This window comes from Petaurus breviceps, unplaced genomic scaffold (genome assembly GCF_028583685.1).
Source record: "Petaurus breviceps papuanus isolate PSGF00001 unplaced genomic scaffold, PetGlider_PUasm1.0 90977, whole genome shotgun sequence".
NCBI classification, from domain to species: domain Eukaryota; kingdom Metazoa; phylum Chordata; class Mammalia; order Diprotodontia; family Petauridae; genus Petaurus; species Petaurus breviceps.
In genome coordinates this window covers 19,609,707-19,630,386 of record NW_027187391.1, presented here as the reverse complement: position 1 = coordinate 19,630,386, position 20,680 = coordinate 19,609,707, and the positions used below count along the sequence as shown (strand labels likewise).

Genomic DNA, 20,680 nt, shown 5'->3' with positions numbered 1-20,680 from the left:
ATCATTTAAAACAAGTTGTGCTCTGAGTCATGGAAACCCAGTCATAGGTCCCAAGGTGAGATCATGAAATATATTTTCATCTTCTTGGTACACCAGCGTGGGACTACAAGAGTAGATTGTGGCATATAATGTTTGATATTGTCATTCACTGAGTTGCTTTTGCTTAACTTTTTCTTTGTTACAAGAAAGGGTTCAATTTCAGTGTTGTCAGTGAGAAGTTGGGAAGTGGTTTATTACAAAAATGACTGTGAGGTATAAATAAGGCAGAAATTAAATGTATTTAAAAAATGTTCATGGGTTGCTGATACATCAGTACACCCAATGACTACAATAAATGGACAACTGAAATACTTGAAAAATTTGTTAAGTTGCCAATTTTTCTTTAAGTGTTCATTTCCCCCTTTATTCTCATATTTGTTGAAAAATGGAATGCAGGATTGAAAAAAAATAGTTTAAATAATACAGTGTAGTCACTACAAAATTTCTTTTATACCTCTCCAACCCTGACTTCTTTCCTGAGTAAACCTACACCATACCAAAATTAGAGTTGATTATATGGATGGAATTGTCTCCCACCAAACCCACAAATTCAAGATGCCCCAAATTGAGCATATTTTACCTTGAACCTGTCCTTCATTCTAATTTAATTGTTATTGGCATCTCCATTCATGTTCAGTGTCCTATCCTCAAAATCTTGAAATTTTATTTGTCTTCTTCCATCTCTGATAACTAAGCAGTCACCAAGTCTTATTGAATTCATGTCTATAACATCTCTTGCATTTGTCCAGTACTTTTTTTTTTTGCAATGCCAATACCAAAATATAAGTCCTCATTATCAGTCATCTGGACCATTTCAATAGCCTCCTAAAAGGTCATTGTGTATCCACTCTCTCCCTTCTCTAAGTCAATCCCCCAGTCATTCTGTTGCCAGAATAGTTTTTCTTACATATAAATTTAATCACATCACTCTTCTGCTTTCAAGTCTTCAATAACTCCCTATTGCCTTCTGAATAAAATTAAAATTCTTTGGCCTGACACACAAAATGCTACATAGTGGAAACTTTTAAGATTTGTGGAATAATTCTCTCCTCTATGTATTCTACTTTTCTTCTAAATTTCCCCATACATATCCTAGGGCATCCATATTATGCTTGGGCTACAATCACTAGGGTTAAACAGGAGTTTCAACTATGAAATAATTTTTTGGTAATAACCTAATGGGATAAGGAAGAAGAGTCAGGAGGGCATAAGGTCCAGGTCTTACAATACAATATAAGGAACTGAGAAATATATGAGAGAAATACTAAGCAATAAATTCTATGTTGGTGAGAACTTTCTCTAATACTTTTGTTTCCTTTTGAAAGAATCTTGTACTTCCCTCTTTTCTTCCTGATCTAATTGTGCTAATTAATTTTATATTTAGTCTGCATGCTTATTCTTTAGTTGTTATGCAAGCAATTCTCAGACAATTAGAATCTAGGTATATGTAGAATTTTCTTTAGGGTCCTAGAGGTTCAAATCTGCTCTGCCTACAAAAACATCTGATCAATTAAGAATTGATTTGAGGTTATATAACCAATCCTACTATAAAGACCCCAAGAAATATTTGTTAACTATAAATTGTTAGGTCACAAGGTGTTAGAGATAGAAGATTCTTACTTAACATTCCATGTTTGGTGATTTTAGTCAATTATTTACTGTATTCAAAACAGATCTACATAATGTTTTTCTCTGAAAGCAAATGAGATGAAAATAATTTCTAGGCAGATATTCAAAGAGAATAGGAGAATTTCCTATCAAGTTATGAATATTTTAGTTCCCCAAATACCCTTTTAGTGAAAAACTCCAAAATAATTCTTAAGAAAAAGAATTAGTACTTCAAAAATGTTAACGGTTTTCCATTGTAGGATTAATTTGCTGAAGAAGAAAACCAGTGTGTTCTTCCTCATTATGCAGCTTTTTAAGGCACTCTATGTGAACAAAGAAGTAGTCTCTTACATCCATAAGAGCAGCATTGATGTAGTTACTACTCTCCCCATCAATAGTAATTAAGAAAGGCAGACATCTGTCAGGTGGCAGCATATCCATGAAACGATTCTTGTCGTGGTTCCTTGGCAGGCAGGCTATGCTGCAATCTTCGGCTTGTAGTCGAGGAGTTACTGAATTTAAGGTCTACAGAGAAAGAGAAAGCCCAGGTTAAAACACAGTGACCTTCATGCAATCTGGTGCCAAACTGTTTGATTTAGGCCAAGAATAAAATTAAGAGGTGTACAAAATGATGGCATCCACCAGAGTGGCAAGTTGATAGACTTTCTAGGTTAGATTAATGAAGCCGGATATATGGAAAAATCATATAGCACATGCTGTTACATCTCTCTGCCCTTGATGTACCCTCACTGAAAAAGAAAAAGGAAAAATTCAAGAACACAGCAATGTGCAAAAAAACCCCAAAACCCTTTATTCTATACAAAAGAAAAATCAAACCAACTAATTCATTAGTCTACATTTAAGTCAGCAGCTAAAGCATAAACAAAAGTTTCCATATTTTTAGAAGACATCATGGTCTAATTCAGGGGCTCAACATTTTTTGTGTGTATCACCGACTTCTTTGGCAGTCTGGTTAAGCCTATGGATCCTTTCTCAGAATCATGTTTTTGAATGCATAAAATAAAATATACAGGATTAGAAAGGATGCTAACTAATTGAAAAAAGATTTATTTTCCAATTACTCAAATTCACAGACTTTCTAAAATCTATCACTGGACTAGGATATGTGGAATCCAGTTAAAAATGCTGGTCCAGTAGAAAGAGCACTGGGTGGAGAGTTAGAATACCGTGGCTCTGGAGTCAGCTCTCCATCTTAGTAAAACCATATATCTGTAGACATGCTATGATGATAGCAAAAGTACTGGGTTTATTCACAAGGAACATAACCAGTTTTTACTACAATTAATGAGCTTGGATTCTACAATATAATGAAAGGTATATAAGGTCAACTTTGTAAGATTGCAAGAGAGACAAAAGGTTGTAAATATACATAAATCACTAATGTGATTGGCTTTTTTTTAATGTTCCTTATTTTATACCCACAAATCCTTTGTGTTTGAACTTACATGTCCTTCAAAACACAAGACAGCAGAGCTCATTAATATTAAAATGACTTCATAACAAAGATAATGAAAAGAATCAAAGAAAATAAGGTTAAAGGTGGTGAATTTGATATGAAAGATCTCATTCAAAAAATTAAAAGTGCCCAGAGCTAATGTCTTCAGTTGCTTATATGAAGAACCCTTAGTAATTGCAAATACCTGAAATTCATCTTTGAGATGTGATGAGTTAGTCTGGGAGTCTATTCTAATCATATCAAAATATGCAGCTTTGAATTCACAGACAGGTATGGCAGTTTCTCCACATAAGCAGGCTTCCAGAATGGCATCATGAATAAAAATGTACTGTTCCTACCAAAAGAAGAAAAAGGAGGAAAGTATTATGAAATTTTAATAAAACTTTTCTTTATTCAAGGGTAGAGAATACAAAGAACTCTCTTTATGTAACCTTTCTGAAGGACACTAATATTTTTCTACAAACATGTAAGATTTGTGATTCCAAGAAAAAAACAAATAAAACAACCTATCATCTTGTTTGATGAATGTTAGAAAGCAATAGATCCACTAGAGATCAACCAATTTACCTCTGTTTGAACCATGTTGATACGACGAGAACGGAGGGCTTTGACACAGTTGTAAATGTCTACCACACCTTCTCTTTCAGCCATGTCCAGCATGATGTCAATCACTATGTAACATCCGGTTCGTCCAGCACCAGCACTGAAAAGAGACATTGCAACAAGTATAGTTGTCTCTGATGACTGTTCAAGGCCTCTTTCACATCCACATAGGCAGGATCATTATAATTTACCAAAATTACATTTCTTTTTGAAATTAATCCATCTCTGTCCAACATGGTGTTACAAGATACAAACTTAAGTGAAAGCACAGAACACTAACATACAAATCATAAATACATACCATATATGTATATATATATATATCATCTGGTCTGGTTAAATAAGATAAATTGCTAACTATGGAAAATCTCATCAAAATCCATTACATCATTACATCATTTCATGTATTTAGACAAACCATACATGAAACAATATTATGTGAATTACAACTAAATAAATAAAGTGTGAGTTAATAGTGAGCCTTGGACCTGACCATTAATACTGACACTAGCATTATCAACTGATGCCACTGTATGTATACTTAATTTCCCTTCTCTTCCCCCACAAAAAAACCAGACAGAAAACACCTACAAACTATGGATACAATGAACCACAAAAGGGAGAAAAGCTACTATTACTTTGCCTGTAATAATGGGGAGGATTCTTTGATGCCAAAAAAATGGGATGATTCATTCAATTCAATGACATAAGTCAATCAATTCAGTCAAATGACTTTAATCAATTCAGTCAAATGACTTTAAAGTCAATTCAGTCAAATGACTGAGTGAATATATTTGGATTAATTCGGACAAACACCTATGTCACTGACTTGTTCTTTCATTTTCTAATCAGTTTCTGGATCACAACTCTGGAACTAACTATGTCATAAATGAGTAAAATCATCAAGGGTTTACTAATTAAATCAAGCTTGTTGAAGTTGAGGTAGAAACAAATAAATAATGAATAGCCATGACAATTTGCACAGTATATAAGTACATACATATATATGTATATTTTTCTCATTACAAAGTGAGATACTTCATTCTGTGCAAAGACTAAGAAAGGCTCTAAGAACAATGATTGGTTGTAAGCAGAATTAAGGATTATTATCAGATTTTATACAAGAAAACATGACATTTTATTTCATAAGTGGGTTTCTTTCATTTCAAAGGAACTCATTTTGAACTCTAAGAAAAGAAAAAGTAGTGGACAAAATTATATTTTAAAAACAATCCAAACCTTGAAAAGTAAAAAAAAAATCAATTTGAATAATGGAGCTATTGACCAGTTGTTAATATTGTGATTTCTCTCCATTATGTGCTGACAGCTGTAAATAACAAAACAAATACAAGGACCAAGTTCTCAGAGCTTAACAATGTGAGAGCCACCTAGGCCTGGGTAAACTGAAAGAAGTAGAAGGTTCTGTGAGACAGCTGAGGGTAGAAGAGGAATGAAAAGTGCCACAGAGAAGGGGAAAAGGTCATTGTTAGATGGTGACTTCATTTCCCAAAAGGCATGACTAAGTGTGTATTGATAGATTTCCCTCCTCCACTTTTATAACAGAAGCTGTTGGAGGAAAAGAAGTCCCTTTACTTTGTCAATCTGTTTTCTTATAATTCACCTGTTTCTCAAGTTAGACTTCAAAGTGGAAAATGATACCTCTGAAAACAGAAACTTAACTGAGAATCTCAGAGCATTCCCTTGATCACATAAATCCTAAGATGTGAATTTTTTTTGTGACAAGTCAGCACATCCCTCCATTGAAGGGCTGTTTTATCTGAGGCTCTAAATTTTTAGCTTTATCTATTAACATTATTCCACTGATGCTTGGATTGAGAGAGCATTGCTTCTTCAGAAATTCAACCAACAGAACCTTCCTGCTATCATAAGAGCTCTCTCTTTTTTCTTCAAAAGAGCCCATATTTTTATTTTTTAAAACATTTTTATTTAAAGTTTTGAGTTCCAAATTCCATCCCTCTCTCCCTCATTTCCTCCCCCCCCCCACCTCCCTAAGATGGTAAGCAATTAGATATAGGTTATACATTTGCAACTGTGTTAAAACATTTCAATATTAATGATTTTGTACAAGGACTTGAATAAAAGAGAAATATGAAAGAAAGTGAAAAATAGCCTGCTTAAGTTTGTATTCAAACAGTATTAATTCTTTCTCTGGAGGCAGATCATATGCTTCATCATTACTCCTTTAGCGTTGTCTTGGATCGCTGTATTGCTGAAAATAGCTAAGTCATTCAGTTCTTCATCAAACAATACCGCTGTTAGTATGTACAATATTCTCCTGGTTCTATTCACTTTATTATGCATCAGTTTATATCTTTTCAGGTTTTTCTAAAAGCATCCTGTTTGTCACAATAATATTCTATTGCAGTCATATGCCTGAGCATCTTTAGTCATTCCCCAATTGATGGGCATCCCTTTGATTTCCAATTCTTAGCCACCATAAAAAAGAGCTGCTATAAATGTATTTGTGCAAACGTGTCCTTTTCCCTTTTTTGGGATGTCTCTGGGATAGAAACCCAGTAATGGTATTGCTGGATCAAAGGGTATGCACAGTTTTATAGCCTTTTGGGCCTAGTTTCAAATTGCTGTCCAGAATGGTTGGATCATTTCATAATTCCACCAACCATCTATAATACCCAAATTTTCTCATATCTCCTCCAACATCCAATATTTTCCTTTTTTGTCATATCAGCCAATCTGATAAGCATAAGGTGGTACCTGAGAGTTGTTTTAATTTGCATTTCTCTAATCAATAAGAGCACTTTTTCATATGACTATAGAAAGCTTTGATTTCTTTGTCTGAAAACTGCCTGTTCATATCCTTTGACCATTTATCAATTGGGAATGACTCACATTTTTATAAAGTTGACTCAGTTCTCTATATATTTGAGAAACAAGGCCTTTATATGTGATACTTGCTATAAAAATTTCCTGCTATTTTCTGTTTTCCTTATAATTGTGGTTGCATCAGTTTTGTTTGTGCAAAAACTTTTTAATTTTATATAATCAAAATGAGATATTTTGCATTTTATAATGCTCTCTATATCTTTTTTAGTCCTAAATTCTTCCCTTATTCATAAATCTGACAGATAAACTACTAATTTCTCTCCTAATTTGCTTATGATATGGTGTAAAACATGTGCCCATTTTGACCTTATCTTGGTATATGGTGTGAGAAGTTGGTCTATACTTAATTTCTGCCATACTGTTTTCCAGTTTCCCCAGCAGATTTTGTCAAATAATGAGTTTTTGTTCCAAAAGTTTGGATCTTTGGGTTTATCAGATATAGATTACTACAGTCACTTACTATAATATAATTTGTATATATTTTATTCCACTGATCCACACTCTATTTCTTAGCCAGTACCAAAATGTTTTGATAATTACTGTTTTATAATATAGTTTGCAATCTGGTACAGCTACACTGCTTTTATTCACATTTTTGTAAACTGATCTTGATATCCTTGAGTTTTTGTTCTTCCAGATGAATTTTGTTATTATTTTTTTTTAGCTTTATAAAATAATTTGGTGATAGTTTGATTGGTATGGCACTGAATGAATAGATTAATTTAAGTAAGATTGTCATTTTTATTGCATTGGCTTGGTCCACCCATGAGTGATTAATATTTTTCTAATTATTTAGATCTGACTTTATTTGTGTGAAAAATGTTTTATAGTTGTGTTCATATAATCCCTAGGTTAGTTTTGGCAGATACACTCCCAAGTATTTTATATTGTCTCTTGTTGCTTGCCATTGTTGGCAACATACAGAAATGCTGATGATTTTTATGGGTTTATTTTGTATCCTGCGAACTTTGCTAAAAATAACTTCAAGGAATTTTTTAGTTGACTCTCCAAGATTTTCAAAGCATAACATCATATCATCTGCAAAGGGTGATAGTTTTATTTCCTTATTGCTTATTCTTATTCCTTTAATTTCTTTTTCTTCTCTCATTGCTGTAGATAACATTTCTAGTAATATATTGAATAATAGTTGTGATAATGGGCATGCTTGCTTCACTAGAAAGTCTTCTAGCTTATCCCCATTACAGATCATATTTGCTGATGGCTTTAGATAAATATCACTTATCATTTTAAGGTAAGTTACATTTATTCCTATGCTCTCTAGTGTTTTTAATAGGAATAAGTGTTGTATTTTGTCAAAGACTTTTCTGAATCTATTGAGATAATAATGTGATTTCTGTCGGTGTTGTTATTGATATGGCCAATTATGCTAACAGTTTTCCTAATATTGAACCAGTCCTCCATCCACCTGGTCACAGCTGCAATCTCTTTGCTAATATTTAATTTAAAATTTTTGCATTAATATTCAATAGAGAAATCAGTCTATCATTTTCTTTCTCTGTTTTGACTCTTTTGTTTTAGGTATTACCACCAAGAGAAATTTGATAGGACTCCTTTTTTACCTGTTTTTTCAAATAGTTTATACAGTATTGGGAATAATTGGTCTTTAAATGTTTGGTAGAATTTACTTGTGCATCCATCTTGTCCTGGGGAAAGGCTTGTTCAATTTCTTTTTCCAAAACTGAGTTATTTAAGTATTTTATTTCTTTTGCTAATCTGGGTAACATATTTTTGTAGAAATTCATTCAATTCATTTAGGTTGTCATATTTACTAGCATATAATTGGGAAAAATAGCTCCTAATAATTGTCTTAATTCATAAGAGCTCTCTTGACAACTTTCTCTTTCCTTTTCTTCCATGACATCCTTAGGCTTCCCTTACAATATTTAATCCTTTCTCAGGGTTTGAGACAAGTAGACCTAATTGGAGAGTTCATCAGATTTCTTTAGTGGTTATTTGACTTGTAATCTTTTAAAGTGGTACATAGTATCTGACCTCCTTGCATTACCACTGTTTTATTTCTAGTTTTTATTTTCCTTTCCATTTTGTATAGCCTCACTTGAATTCTTTTTAGGTTGCATATATACGAAGAGAAAACAGAAACCACCAAAAAGTTCCCCAGGGCAGTTTGTGGCACGTAGGAAAAAATCTATAGAACCTGGGTTTGTTTTCTGGTGACCTCTAAAAATAAGTCCATCTGATAAGTGCTTAGTGGTTTTTGATGCTTGTTTTAAGATAAATTTCTAATCAGAAGAAAGTCTGAACATAATATGCACAGTACTCTAGTATATATTGTTTGGAAGTCGTTGCGATTGTCTTCTGGGTCCTCTGATGTATTTTTTAAAAGAGTTGTTCTGCTGTGAAAATTCCTGCAATCTGTGCCTATTTAGTAACTCTGTTGGTCTCATAATGAGTTTTAACAGCCTAGGTTCTAGTGGGGATTTACTAGACTTTGGGGAAAAAACCCTCTATTACAACAAACCATTTAATCTAGCATGGGATTTGCAAAAAACTCACAGAAAAACAAAACAGTTGTTGCCACTGAAAGGCAGTTCCTATTGTCTTCTCATGCTCACATCCTAAGATGAGTAAAATCACGTATTTGTTCTCTAATTTATATCTCATGTACAGCTAAGCTTCAAGTCAATACTCTATAACCTCATTTATGAGAACTTTTAAAGAAAATTCAAAAGTTTTTCTGCTAAATCTTGAGCTAAATCTTATTAACAATATATAAAGATTACTCTTTAAGCTGCTAGTCCATTTGTTACCTACACGTACCTGCAGTGGACAACAATGGGCCCAGCACTGGGTGGATTAGATACCTTGACCCGGCGTATAAATGACAGCAGACCTGTGGCATGGTATGGCACACCATGATCTGGCCAGCCAGTAAAATGAAACTGCTTAACTTCACGGATTTCATTGTATCCTCTCTGTGAAAAGACAAAATGGAAGGCTTCAAACATAAAACTATGCCCATCTAAAAGACAGTCTAATATATTAGATCTGATTAAAACTGACAACAATACATTCTACTTTACTAACAAAGAATATTTTGTACTAAAAAAAGATAATGGCCATAAGGATCTACCATGACCTAACAGTTTATTCCCAATCTTCAACCCTTTCCACCCAACCATAGGCCAATAGATTGACGGAGGCAGCTCTCTCTCTCTCTCTCTCTCTCTCTCTCTCTCTCTCTCTCTCTCTCTCTCTCTCTCTCTCTCTCTCTCTCTCCTTTCTATTTGTATTTTTGGAGGGGAGAAGGTGGGGCAATTGGGGTTAAGTGACTTGCCCAAGGTCACAAAACTAGTAAGTGTGTCAAGTGTCTGAGGCCACATTTGAGTTCAGGTCCTCCTGATTCCAGGGCCGGTGATCTATTCATTGCACCACCTAGCTGCCCCTGAGGCAGTACTTTCTAAGAGAATATGAATGCAAAGTTTGGTCATGTTGTGTAACTAGCCAAATGACCCTGGGAAAGTCATTTAACTTCTCAGATCCTCACTTAACTCATCTGCAAAATGGGGACAATAAGAACACTTGCTCTAGCTACCTATAGAGGATTCTTTGAAGGATAACACTTGGCTAACTTTAAAAATTTTTAAATGAATGTGAGGATCACCACTGGCTGTGTCATACTATAACTAGGTAGTTTGCAGCTATATATGTGTAAGATGTATGCACCTATCCAGTTTGTTTCTTAATTTAAATGCCATTATAAAAAATCATTATGGAAAAAATAATTGGGAAAACCTAATGCTTCCCTGCCCCACCTACTTAGTACTTTGAAGATGAGTTTACAAAGAAGCTAACTAATGACTTGGAAAATTTTCTGTTATTGCTATCTACTTAAAAATGGCTTTGAGATACAGTATGTGTTAATGGGTGGTGGGTGGGGCAGTTTGCTTTATGAGGTGGAAAACTATACATATTGCTAAATAAGTCTTTAGGAAGATTTCCTGTGAGTTCAATGAAACACTGAAGCATACAAAGTCTCTTACATTTAATTAAAAAAATAAAAATCCGAAAAACCAACAATTTACATGTCTTTCTCATACTTCAATACATATTAATGATGCTTGATTTCACAGATAATGGTTCTCCCAATGATCCAGGTAGATGAGAGAGTATAACCAACAATAAAAATAAAATAGAGCAAGTCAATCCTCATTTTGCTTCTCTTTTCTCTGTTAGGAAGAATGACCTCAACACTGGAAACAACAGAACAAAAATACTAAGAAGGAGCTGATACTAAGATATGTAAGGTGATGTTAAGAAAGCATCAAATTGTTCTTGCTTATTTTAATTCAGCTGGCCCAGAGGAACTACATCCATGAGTCAGAAATAACTGGAATTTTTTTTTAAATCATTGTATTGGAGTGGCACTAGGAGAAGGACAAATGTCCTGGTTTTCAAAAAAGCGAAGAGAAAATGTTGCTTGTCTTTCATGCTCAAAGAGAGATCAAGATGTCAGGGTCAATGTATAAAGTGTACAGCTGTGGCTGATCATACCAATATGAGCTTAGGAGGCTCTACTGCAGGTCATGTATGATTAGTCTGCATGACCATTTGAGAGGGAGATATCTCTAAATGTGAACATCTTATGTTTCTTTTGAGCTACTGTAGTTCTACTTTGATCATAGAACACAGTCCATTCTTTGATGGGAGCACACCATGCTGGGTGATCCTTTGCCAGTGTTTCCCACATCATGCAGTCTATTTGAAAGTTCTTCAGAAAGACCTTGATTGCTTCTTCTGACCTCTTCAGCACTTTCATTTTGGGAGTTCTCTGCAAAATAGTCTTTTAAGCAAATGTGTGTTTGCCATTCGAGCAATGTGGCCAGCCCATCATCGTTGTACTCTCTGCAACAGACTTTCAATGGTTGGCAGTTCACTTCAAGAAAGGACAGAAGTGTCTGGGATCTTTAGAATCTTCCTAAGATAATTCAAATGGAAGCAATTCAATTTTCTGGCCTGGTGCTGGTAGACTGTTCAGATTTCACAGACATTCACCAATAAGTTCAGCACAACTTTGTAGACCTTCACTTTGGCAGGCAACATAATACCCCTTTTCTTCCACACATTTTTTGGTAGTTTCCCAAATTCTAAGCTATCTCTTGCAATGTGTTCATCAACCTCATCATCTATATAGACTTCCCTGGAAAATATACTGCCAAGTGAATTTATCTATAGCATTCAAAGTTTCTCCATTTGTTGTAACTGATGGTTCATGTATGGATGGTGTGGTGCTGGGTGGTGGAGAACCTTTGTTTTCTTGGTGCTGTCAAGCCACAATTAGAACAAACAGCAGCGAATCATCCATACTTTGTTGGCAAGAGAACAAATTCCTCTAACGAATAGTGAGCTTGACTTTGATTTTAGAACATTGAAGAGTTGGGTAGTGAACATCTAGAAAAGGAAGCAATTATCTAGTATCTTTAAAGTACTTGAAAGGTTGTAAAGTGCTCTCTGTGATCCTTACAACAACCACGAGAGGTAGATGCTATTTCATCCCCATTTTACAGATGAGTACAAGAGGCTGAGAGCTATCATTCAGCTATTAAGTATAAAGGTGGGATTTGAACTCAGGTCTCCCTGACACCATATCCAGTGTATTTATTCAATAAACCACCTATATAATACCATGACTTGATGAAGAGTAAGTCATGCTAGATTGTAAATTTATGCATAATGATAGACTGAATCAAATATGGCCAACAGGAATTGAAACAGTCACTAAGTCATTATTAAGCATTTACTACAATATACAACAGGTGCTGAGGATACAAATATAAAAAATGAAAAAGTCCCAACAATAAAGATGTTTACATTCTATATAAATGCACACACATACAAAAAACAGATAACTAGGAATCCCAAGAGGCAAAGGTGAGGAGAGTGCTGTGAAAATAGAATTGACAAGGTTTGAAACTGATTTCATATGTGGAGCAAAGAAAAATAAGGAGGTGGAGGGTTACACTGAGGTTGCAAACTTGTTTACAAATATTTGCAAATATTGTTTGCAAAAGGACAATAAATGACAATGAAAAAGAAAGGATGATAGTACCATAGACAACAAAATAGGAAAATTAGGAAGGGTGGGTATTGGTGAAACAATACTGAATTTATGTTTTGGACAAGGTGAGTTGTGCCTATGGGACATTTGGTTAGAAATGCTGGATGAAGGGGCGGCCAGGTGGCTCAGCGAGTAAGAGCATTGGCCCCAGAGTCTGGATGACCTGGGATCGAATCCAGGCTCTGATACTTAGCACCACACCCAGAAATAACTGGACGTGTAACCTTGAGCAAGTTACTTAACCTCGATTGCTTTAAAAAAAAAAAAAGAAATGCTGAACAAGTGAAATGGATGAGGTAAAACTTGAGCTCGGGAGAAAGACTGTTGCTGGATATATAGTTATCCAAGAGTCATCTGCAGAGATACGATAATTGAATTCATGCTTTTGATAAGGTGACCAAGAGGGCCAGTATAAAGATGATAAATTAAGGAGGTCCATGACAGAGCCCTTAGGGTTTATCCACAGGATATGGATGATGAATCAATTAAAAAGAATTTACTAAATGTCTACTATGTAGCAAATATTGCGCTAGGTCCTAGGGATACAAAAGCAATGAATGAAACAATTCCTACTCATAAGCAGCTTATATTTTAACTGAGATGTTTTAAAAAAAAAAAAAAGAATAGATCAAAGCAATGGCAGGAGAACCATAAGAGAAAAGTGTCAAGAAAACACAAAAAGCAAAGAGAATTCAGTTTGAGTATTGAGAAAATGTTGCTGAATCTGGCCTTTGAGAGATCATCGGTAACTTTGGAGAGAATATTTTTAATTGAATGATGCCGTAGGAGCCAGAATGCAAGGGCTGGAGATGCCACTATTGGGAGCATCATGGAGACAATCTCAGAAGAAATAGAGAATTTTCATGCTGACATGAGGGTCCAGTTGGGAATATGTAACATGAATTTCTAATATATCTAGGGCATGGATTAAGTTCAAACCCTACCTCTGGAATTTAGTCTTTTAGAACTGGCTCCAACTACCTTTCTAACCTATCACACATTTTTTTCTACTTTATACACTCCATGATTCAGGCAAACTGGCCTTCATGAAATTGCATTTCCTGCTTCAGGACCCCTGTTCCTCCTCACACTTGGACAGCATTCCTCTTTTTTTTTTTCTTTTTATAATCTATAATTTTCTTCAAAGTACAAGTTAAATCCCCCCTGCCGCACGAAGCCTTTCCTGTTTCATTTGGTTTCTGGTGTCCCCTGAAATTACATTATATTTACTTGGGATCTATTTTAAGCAGATCAATGAGTATACATGTAGTCGTCCTCCCCACAGAAGTAAGATCCTTAAGGACAATGAATTTTTTTTTTCTTTTCATCCCTAAGACATAGCATTGTACCTGGCACATAGGAAGTACTAAAAATTGTAAATGCTTATTGATTGCTTGGCTTCCTTATTTCTCCAGCACTCTTCCTCAATAGTATCAAGTGAGTAGAGAACATGAATGGTGAGACAATCCAAGGTTGGTGTTTGTAAAGGCCTAACTGATCACAGGAAAAGGAGAGAAAATGTTTGAGATTAGAAATCAATGAAATGTTGAATTTGTAAAAATGAAGGCAGGGTGGGGATGATGTCCTAGGAGAGTACTGAAGGGAAGAGAGACTATGAAACAATAATAAATTTTGGAGGAATGAGATAAATAAAATCAGAGGAGAATATGGTCTGAGAGAGGATTAGAATTCTAGATTGTGGAAGTAGGCAATGGTGAGATAAAAGATGTAAACTCCCCTCGTGAGTGACTGAGGTAGAGTCAAAGTAAAATCCTAAAAGTTAAGAGAGATTGATGAACTGGATTACTCAGGTACTTGAAGTAGCATTAATATGCATATATGTTTAAGTGTCATTGTATAAATTTAGGGATTAGGTTGGAAGACAATATGGTGGGCTAGGTAATGAAGTCTTTTTAAAATTAGAAAGAATGATCTGAGATCACTAAACCATCACAAGTTCTGGATAGGGTAATACATCTAGATTAAATGCAAGTCAAAAAAGGAGAGGTTGCTGAATGATGGTGGCAGTACAAAGACAAAAAATAGCAAAAAGGATCAAATAGTAAGCCAAATCCTCATTATCCTGGACTAGTATGTCAGGTATATGACTGGTAATACTGGTAGGGAACATCCACTAGGGATCAAGTTTTCTGAACTGAGATCTCTGCAAATCATTCTTTATCCATCTGATTTCTCCTATTTAGATTTTAAGGCTGATTTTTTTTTTTGGAGGGCAGTCTGAGATCTTAAGTCAAGGAGTATTCTGAGGCTTGATGCAATTAACATAATATCAACTTTGAACAGGAACATGTGGAGAATTTCATCATCTGTAGGGAATTCCTCTTCCATTTGGAGTCTGAAGAATGCATCCTCTAAGAATTAGGATGCAGGGGCGGCCAGGTACCACAGCGAGTAAGAGCATGGGCTCCAGTGTCGGGATGATCTGGGGATCGAATCCCGGGCTCAGACACTTACCACCCACCCAGAAACACCTGGCTATGTAACCTTGAGCAAGTTACTTAACCCCAATTGCTTAGGGGCAGCCAGGTGGCTGAGCTAGTAAGAGCACCGGCTCCAGTGTGGGGATGACCTGGGGATCAAATCTGGGCTAAGATACTTAGCACCACACCCAGAAATAACTGGCCATGTAATCTTGAGCAAGTTACTTAACCCTGATTGCTTTAAAAAAAAATTAGGATGCATGTTTGCTAAGTATATGTCTCCTTTTTAACTTCTTGCAAGACATTAGTAATCAAATTACTGTTGAATAAAATTAAATCTGAATATACACCTTTTAAGAAATCTTGTTTAATTTTGCACTTTGGTGGTGGAGAGCCTTCATGATGGATTTTGCTCTTTTGTCTTCTAAGTAAAATGCTTTTTTCCCTAGCCAACAAATAATAAACTCAGTACAATGTAGCATTCGTCACATCATTCAATCAATCAATAAACTTTTATTAAGCACCTTCTATTGGCCAGACACTGTGTTAAACACTGGTAATACAAAGAAGCAACAGACAGGCCCTGCACTTATGGAGATTACAATCTACTGGGGAGAGAAATCATACAAACAAATACATACACAGCAAGATACACACATTTAGATGTATGTACATACATAAATGTATATGCATAAAACACACACATACATATCTATATCTATCTACGTGTGTGTGTACATGTCTCCCTAAAGTCTGGACACACAGGAAATCTCATTAGTTATGCATATTTTCAAGAAATGAAATGAATGACATTTTCAACAACATTTTATTTAATTAGCATAAATGAGATTTCATAGGAAGATATAGGAGACACATAGGAAATCTCATTAATTAAATTAATCTCATTAATATGGGAGAGTAGTCTCTAATAGGTCATGAAAGCTTTTATTCCCTATGAAATAGTCATGGCTAAAATTTATGCTAATTAATAAAATGTTGAAAATTTCATTCATTTCATTTCTTGAAAACACACATAGCTAATGAGATTTATGTGTCCAGATTTTAGTACACACACACAAATGAATGATATACAGATGGAGAGCACTAGAATTTTAAGAGGGTTTGGAGGAAGGTTTCCTGTAAAAGGTGGGATTTTAGTTAGGATTTAAAGGAAAGTAGAGAGCTCAGTAGTCGACAGAGAGCATTCCAGGCATGGGAGAGACCCAGAGAGAAAGCTCAGAGCGGAGCAGTTAGTTGGGTGCCAAAAGATGTAGTCTGCTGCAAAAGCCTGCCTTTTGTCATTTTGTATTTCAAGCAGGGGCACCCACAATAAATGCATCGATTATTCACATGAAGATTCTATAGCGATGAAAAAGTTGGCATCTAGTTTGTTAGTTATGGGTGGCCTCCTGATAACTTTTTTTTTTTTAACAAACTAATACTGCCAGTTTTCCCCTCACTAACTGTTCTCCATTTTCAGTTATCTTGAAAACAAATCCTTCAGTGCTCTAAAAACTATGTTGCCTCCAGCATAAATTTCTTCTCTGTATACATGTTGAAGTTCAGATGCCTTCTTCATCTTTTGTGCCATTTCCTTTTCCTCATAAAGTATATCTGAGCTGTTAAGCTCCATTATCACCAATGAAAATTGTTATAGACATCTAAACTTATCTGTTCTAATATTGTCTATTTTTCTCCTTCCAGTTTCATCTATTAGTACTCAGGATGATCTGGCTTGGCTGGACAAACTGCAGTTCTTCCCTAATTCTTGAGCTGAGACTGCTTGTAATCTTCCACCATCCTCCTCCTGCATTATGTTGTGTAAAAGAGCTCAGATTCTAAACCTTCCTTACATGGGGCTAATTTAATGCAATCTTTTCTGTACACATGGCTCCCTATTTTCTCTTCTCATTTGCTAAAGCGGCCTGTTGAGACGGTGGTGGCAAAATAGCTGCACAGCTTGCAGAACGCAGATGAACTACAGAATCTATTTTTAAAAATTAAAATTTGTGTCAAAAATATTATATTCCACTAAACTCCAACCCTACTGTGAACTATTTATAAGAGCTCAATTACAATTGCTTGCTCAGAGAACAGTTGAAAACACATTTAAAAATTAATACTTAGTACTGTACATTAACATTCTGATTAGGGACATATAACACTAATAAGCAATGTTGGTAACACTTCTGGGGCACAACTTTCAGAGAGTGATCTTTAAAAATTATATTTATGTTTTCATATTTCATACATCCCTATAATATTGTCTTTTCTAGCTAAATTCCAGAAATCTAAATAATACACCATAGAATACCATTATAAGTACACAGCTGTTACATGAAAAATCTGAATCCCTCTTGTTACAATGGAATGCCAGTGAACAGTGACAGCAACCCAAAGATATTGACTCTCATATAGGCCTTGTCTGTATGACAGATTCTTATGCTTTAATAAGTAAAAGGCATTGGGTGGCTAGGTGATGCAGTGAGCATCTAGAGCACCGGCCCTAGAGTCAGGAGGACCTGAGTTCAAACACAGCCTCAGATACTTGACACAAAACTAGCCGTGTGATATTGGGCAAGTCACTTAACCCAACTGCCCTACCTTCCCCTCTCCAAAAAGAAAAAAAAAAGAAGTTAGTTGGAATAAAGATGTATTTAAAAAAAAATAAGTAAAAGGGATGGCCTTAACCAGTCAACAAGCATTTATTTAACACTCTATCATGTGCCAAGCACTGTTCCACTAAGCACAAATAACCTTCATAATATTAATTATAGTATACTAAATAATAGAGCCACAATGTAATGGTCAAAGGAATATCGGTCATTTAGAAATTCATTCTAAATCAAATGGTTTCAGATTCACTGAAAAAAAAATATGAACTTCAACTCTTAAGTTTCTTGTTTTTAAGGCACCTTGTCAATTTTATTTCTCTAAAGTAAGGTTTTCTAACATAGTCTGGGTTTCAAATTTGGCAGTTATCAGCAAATTAAATTCGAAGATTCACCTGAAATATTATTCTGATCTCTCAAGCATGCCTAGTTGGTATAGTAGGTAAGGTATGTATCTTGGCCCCAAGGGCAGAGAAGGAACAGCTGTGGTCAACAGCCCTGGGTGGGCACCAGACTTCTTGCCCAGATGAGGCTGCTTTCAGAGGGAGGTAGATCCTCCCATTTTCAACATTTGAGATGATTCTTCATTTAATCTATTATGCTAGAAGGGGAGAAGAAAGGCCCTTTACTATCATATGACCATGGAGGTCAGCTATTACTAGGTGTTTCCCTCCTCTTTTCCATTAATGGGGGGTGGAGTCAGGGTATGATTTGAGTGTATGGTTGGCTTGCTGAGCTACCTGAAGCACAGGTTCTTGCAGTACTCTGGAAGATTTATTTGTGATGAAATTGTGCTTCAGAGTTAGCTCCACCACTAGGGGAGGCATGTGTGAGGAGGCTTAGGAGACTAATTATCAGGAAGCAAAGTAAAGGACCTGTTAATTATTATTCGGAAATCATTATTCTGGTTGTCACTACTCTTTCTGATGGGAGCTTTAAAAGTTTTTAGTGAATACAAGATCCCCATCTGGTATCTAGTTAACAATAAACTTTGACATACAGGGTAATAGAAACATGCATATCTTCAGTGAAGGCAAGCCAATTTCCCTATTTTCTCCAACCAGGAAATGCTCCCCTCTCCCCTTCTAATTTTGAATCTGTATCACCTAGAAGAGTCTCTAGCTGCATGGATTCAACCATTTTCTCATAGCCAAGATGAACAAATATTATGGGAGTCAAAGGTGATGGGGATGTGACCAAGCATTAGAATTTAAGTCTAAAAGGCTGAAAGATATTATTTGGGTACATCTGGAGTTAGAATGGTGATGGGGATACGGGGATAGAGATTACTGGAGAATCAAATGAATAATACTAGCTCTCAGGTTCCTTGAAAATAGGGGCAATGGGGGAGCCTAGGTGGTGCAGTGAGTAAGAGCGCTGGCCCTGGAGTCAGGAAGACCTGGGATTGGTTCTGGCCTCAGATACTTAACACACACACACACACACACACACACACACACACACAACAAAAAAACTGGCCGTGTAACCTTGGGCAAGTTCCCTAACCCCAATTGCTTTAAAAAAAAAAAAAAAGGAAATAGGGGCAATTTCTTATTCATACCTATTTACCCCTTGGTATACCGGCATAGCACTTGGCATACAACAGGGTCTAAAATATGAGTGGAACTGTTTATTGCTGTCTGTGTATTTTCCTTTTATTTCCCCCGCTCCTCCCAGTGAAGGAGAGGTGGGACAGAGATAAAATAAATGCTTGCTAATGGGAAAAAAAAAATAATGTAACAGAAAGTTAGAAAGAACATTGGTAAAATATTATTTCAAAAAGTATTTACATGGTCTAACAATGTCTTCCTTATTTCCTTAATCTTTCTCTCTCATGCAGTTCAGCTACACCATACATCTTGACCATAATAATGAACCCCTATTCTAGATGTTCTTGTTAAAGTATTTTCCCCTTTTACTGAGCACATATGCCTTTCAGGAAGAAGGCAAAAGTTCGCATTTTTTCTATAGATGCCATGAAACTTATGATTTATCTGTCTTGGATAGTGTCTCTGCCAGTATACTTTTAATCATTTTCTTTTGCAAGTCCCAAGGGCACACTCTTATCCACAGGCTATGTAGGAGATGAAACTAAAGCCACTGTACAGGTAAAAATGTGTGTGTTTCTCATTTTAGAGAAGCACACCCCAGCACTTTTATTTTTATTCTTCATCTTCTTTAGCATTAGTAGCAATAAAATCCTTCTATCAGAGATTTTTTGCTCCGTGTCTGTTCTAAATTCACCTATATTTAAAGTCAAGATACAGCATGTGCTTGGTATTTTTATTAAAAGTAGTCCTTTTTCTTAGGGATACAAAACATTGAGATGGTTTCAGAAAGAAGTTTCTGGGGACAAACATATTCATTCAATACAAAAAAGTTATCAGCAGTCTTCTTTCTTATTCTTATATTTCTTATGTACTCCTCAGTCATTTCTTACTCTTACTATTATAGTATTGCAATCTCCTTTATTCTGATTTTTCTTTCCTGTAAACTATTAAAAATCTTCATTTTGACAAAAATGTACACGTTTTCATGAAAAATTATAATCTGGAGAGGCAGCATGGTAAAAGGATCAGAGCACTGGCCTCAGAGTCAGAAAGCCCCCAGTATTCCAAATCACTTAACCCTTTCAGGGTTCTAGGCAACTCTCTCAGACTAAAAGTTGGAGAGTAGGAAATGCACTGGCATTTCCTACAGCAATGAAAACACTTCTGATTTAAAAATAAATTATAACAGGGGCGGCCAGGTAGCACAGCGAGTAAGAGCACTGGCTCCAGTGTTGAGAAGACCTGGAGATCGAATCCCGGGCTCAGACACTTAGCACCCACCCAGAAACACCTGGCCGTGTAACCTTGAGCAAGTTACTTAACCCCAATTGCTTAGGGGCGGCCAGGTGGCTCAGCGAGTAAGAGCACCGGCTCCAGTGTCAGGATGA

The 20,680-nt window shown here is 35.7% G+C and overlaps 1 protein-coding gene across 2 annotated transcripts in view; it reads right to left on the bottom strand.

Annotated features, from left to right (window-relative positions):
* PTPRK (protein tyrosine phosphatase receptor type K) overlaps positions 1 to 20,680 on the bottom strand; it is a 759,288-nt gene that overhangs the window by 13,864 nt on the left and 724,744 nt on the right. For both annotated transcript variants that reach the window (XM_069077441.1, XM_069077439.1), the window contains 4 exons: positions 9,392 to 9,546; positions 3,692 to 3,827; positions 3,309 to 3,458; positions 1,999 to 2,172 (listed from right to left, as the gene is read on the bottom strand). In XM_069077441.1, coding sequence (XP_068933542.1) covers positions 1,999 to 2,172; positions 3,309 to 3,458; positions 3,692 to 3,827; positions 9,392 to 9,546 — 615 coding nt within the window. The remainder of the gene's footprint in view (positions 1 to 1,998; positions 2,173 to 3,308; positions 3,459 to 3,691; positions 3,828 to 9,391; positions 9,547 to 20,680) is intronic.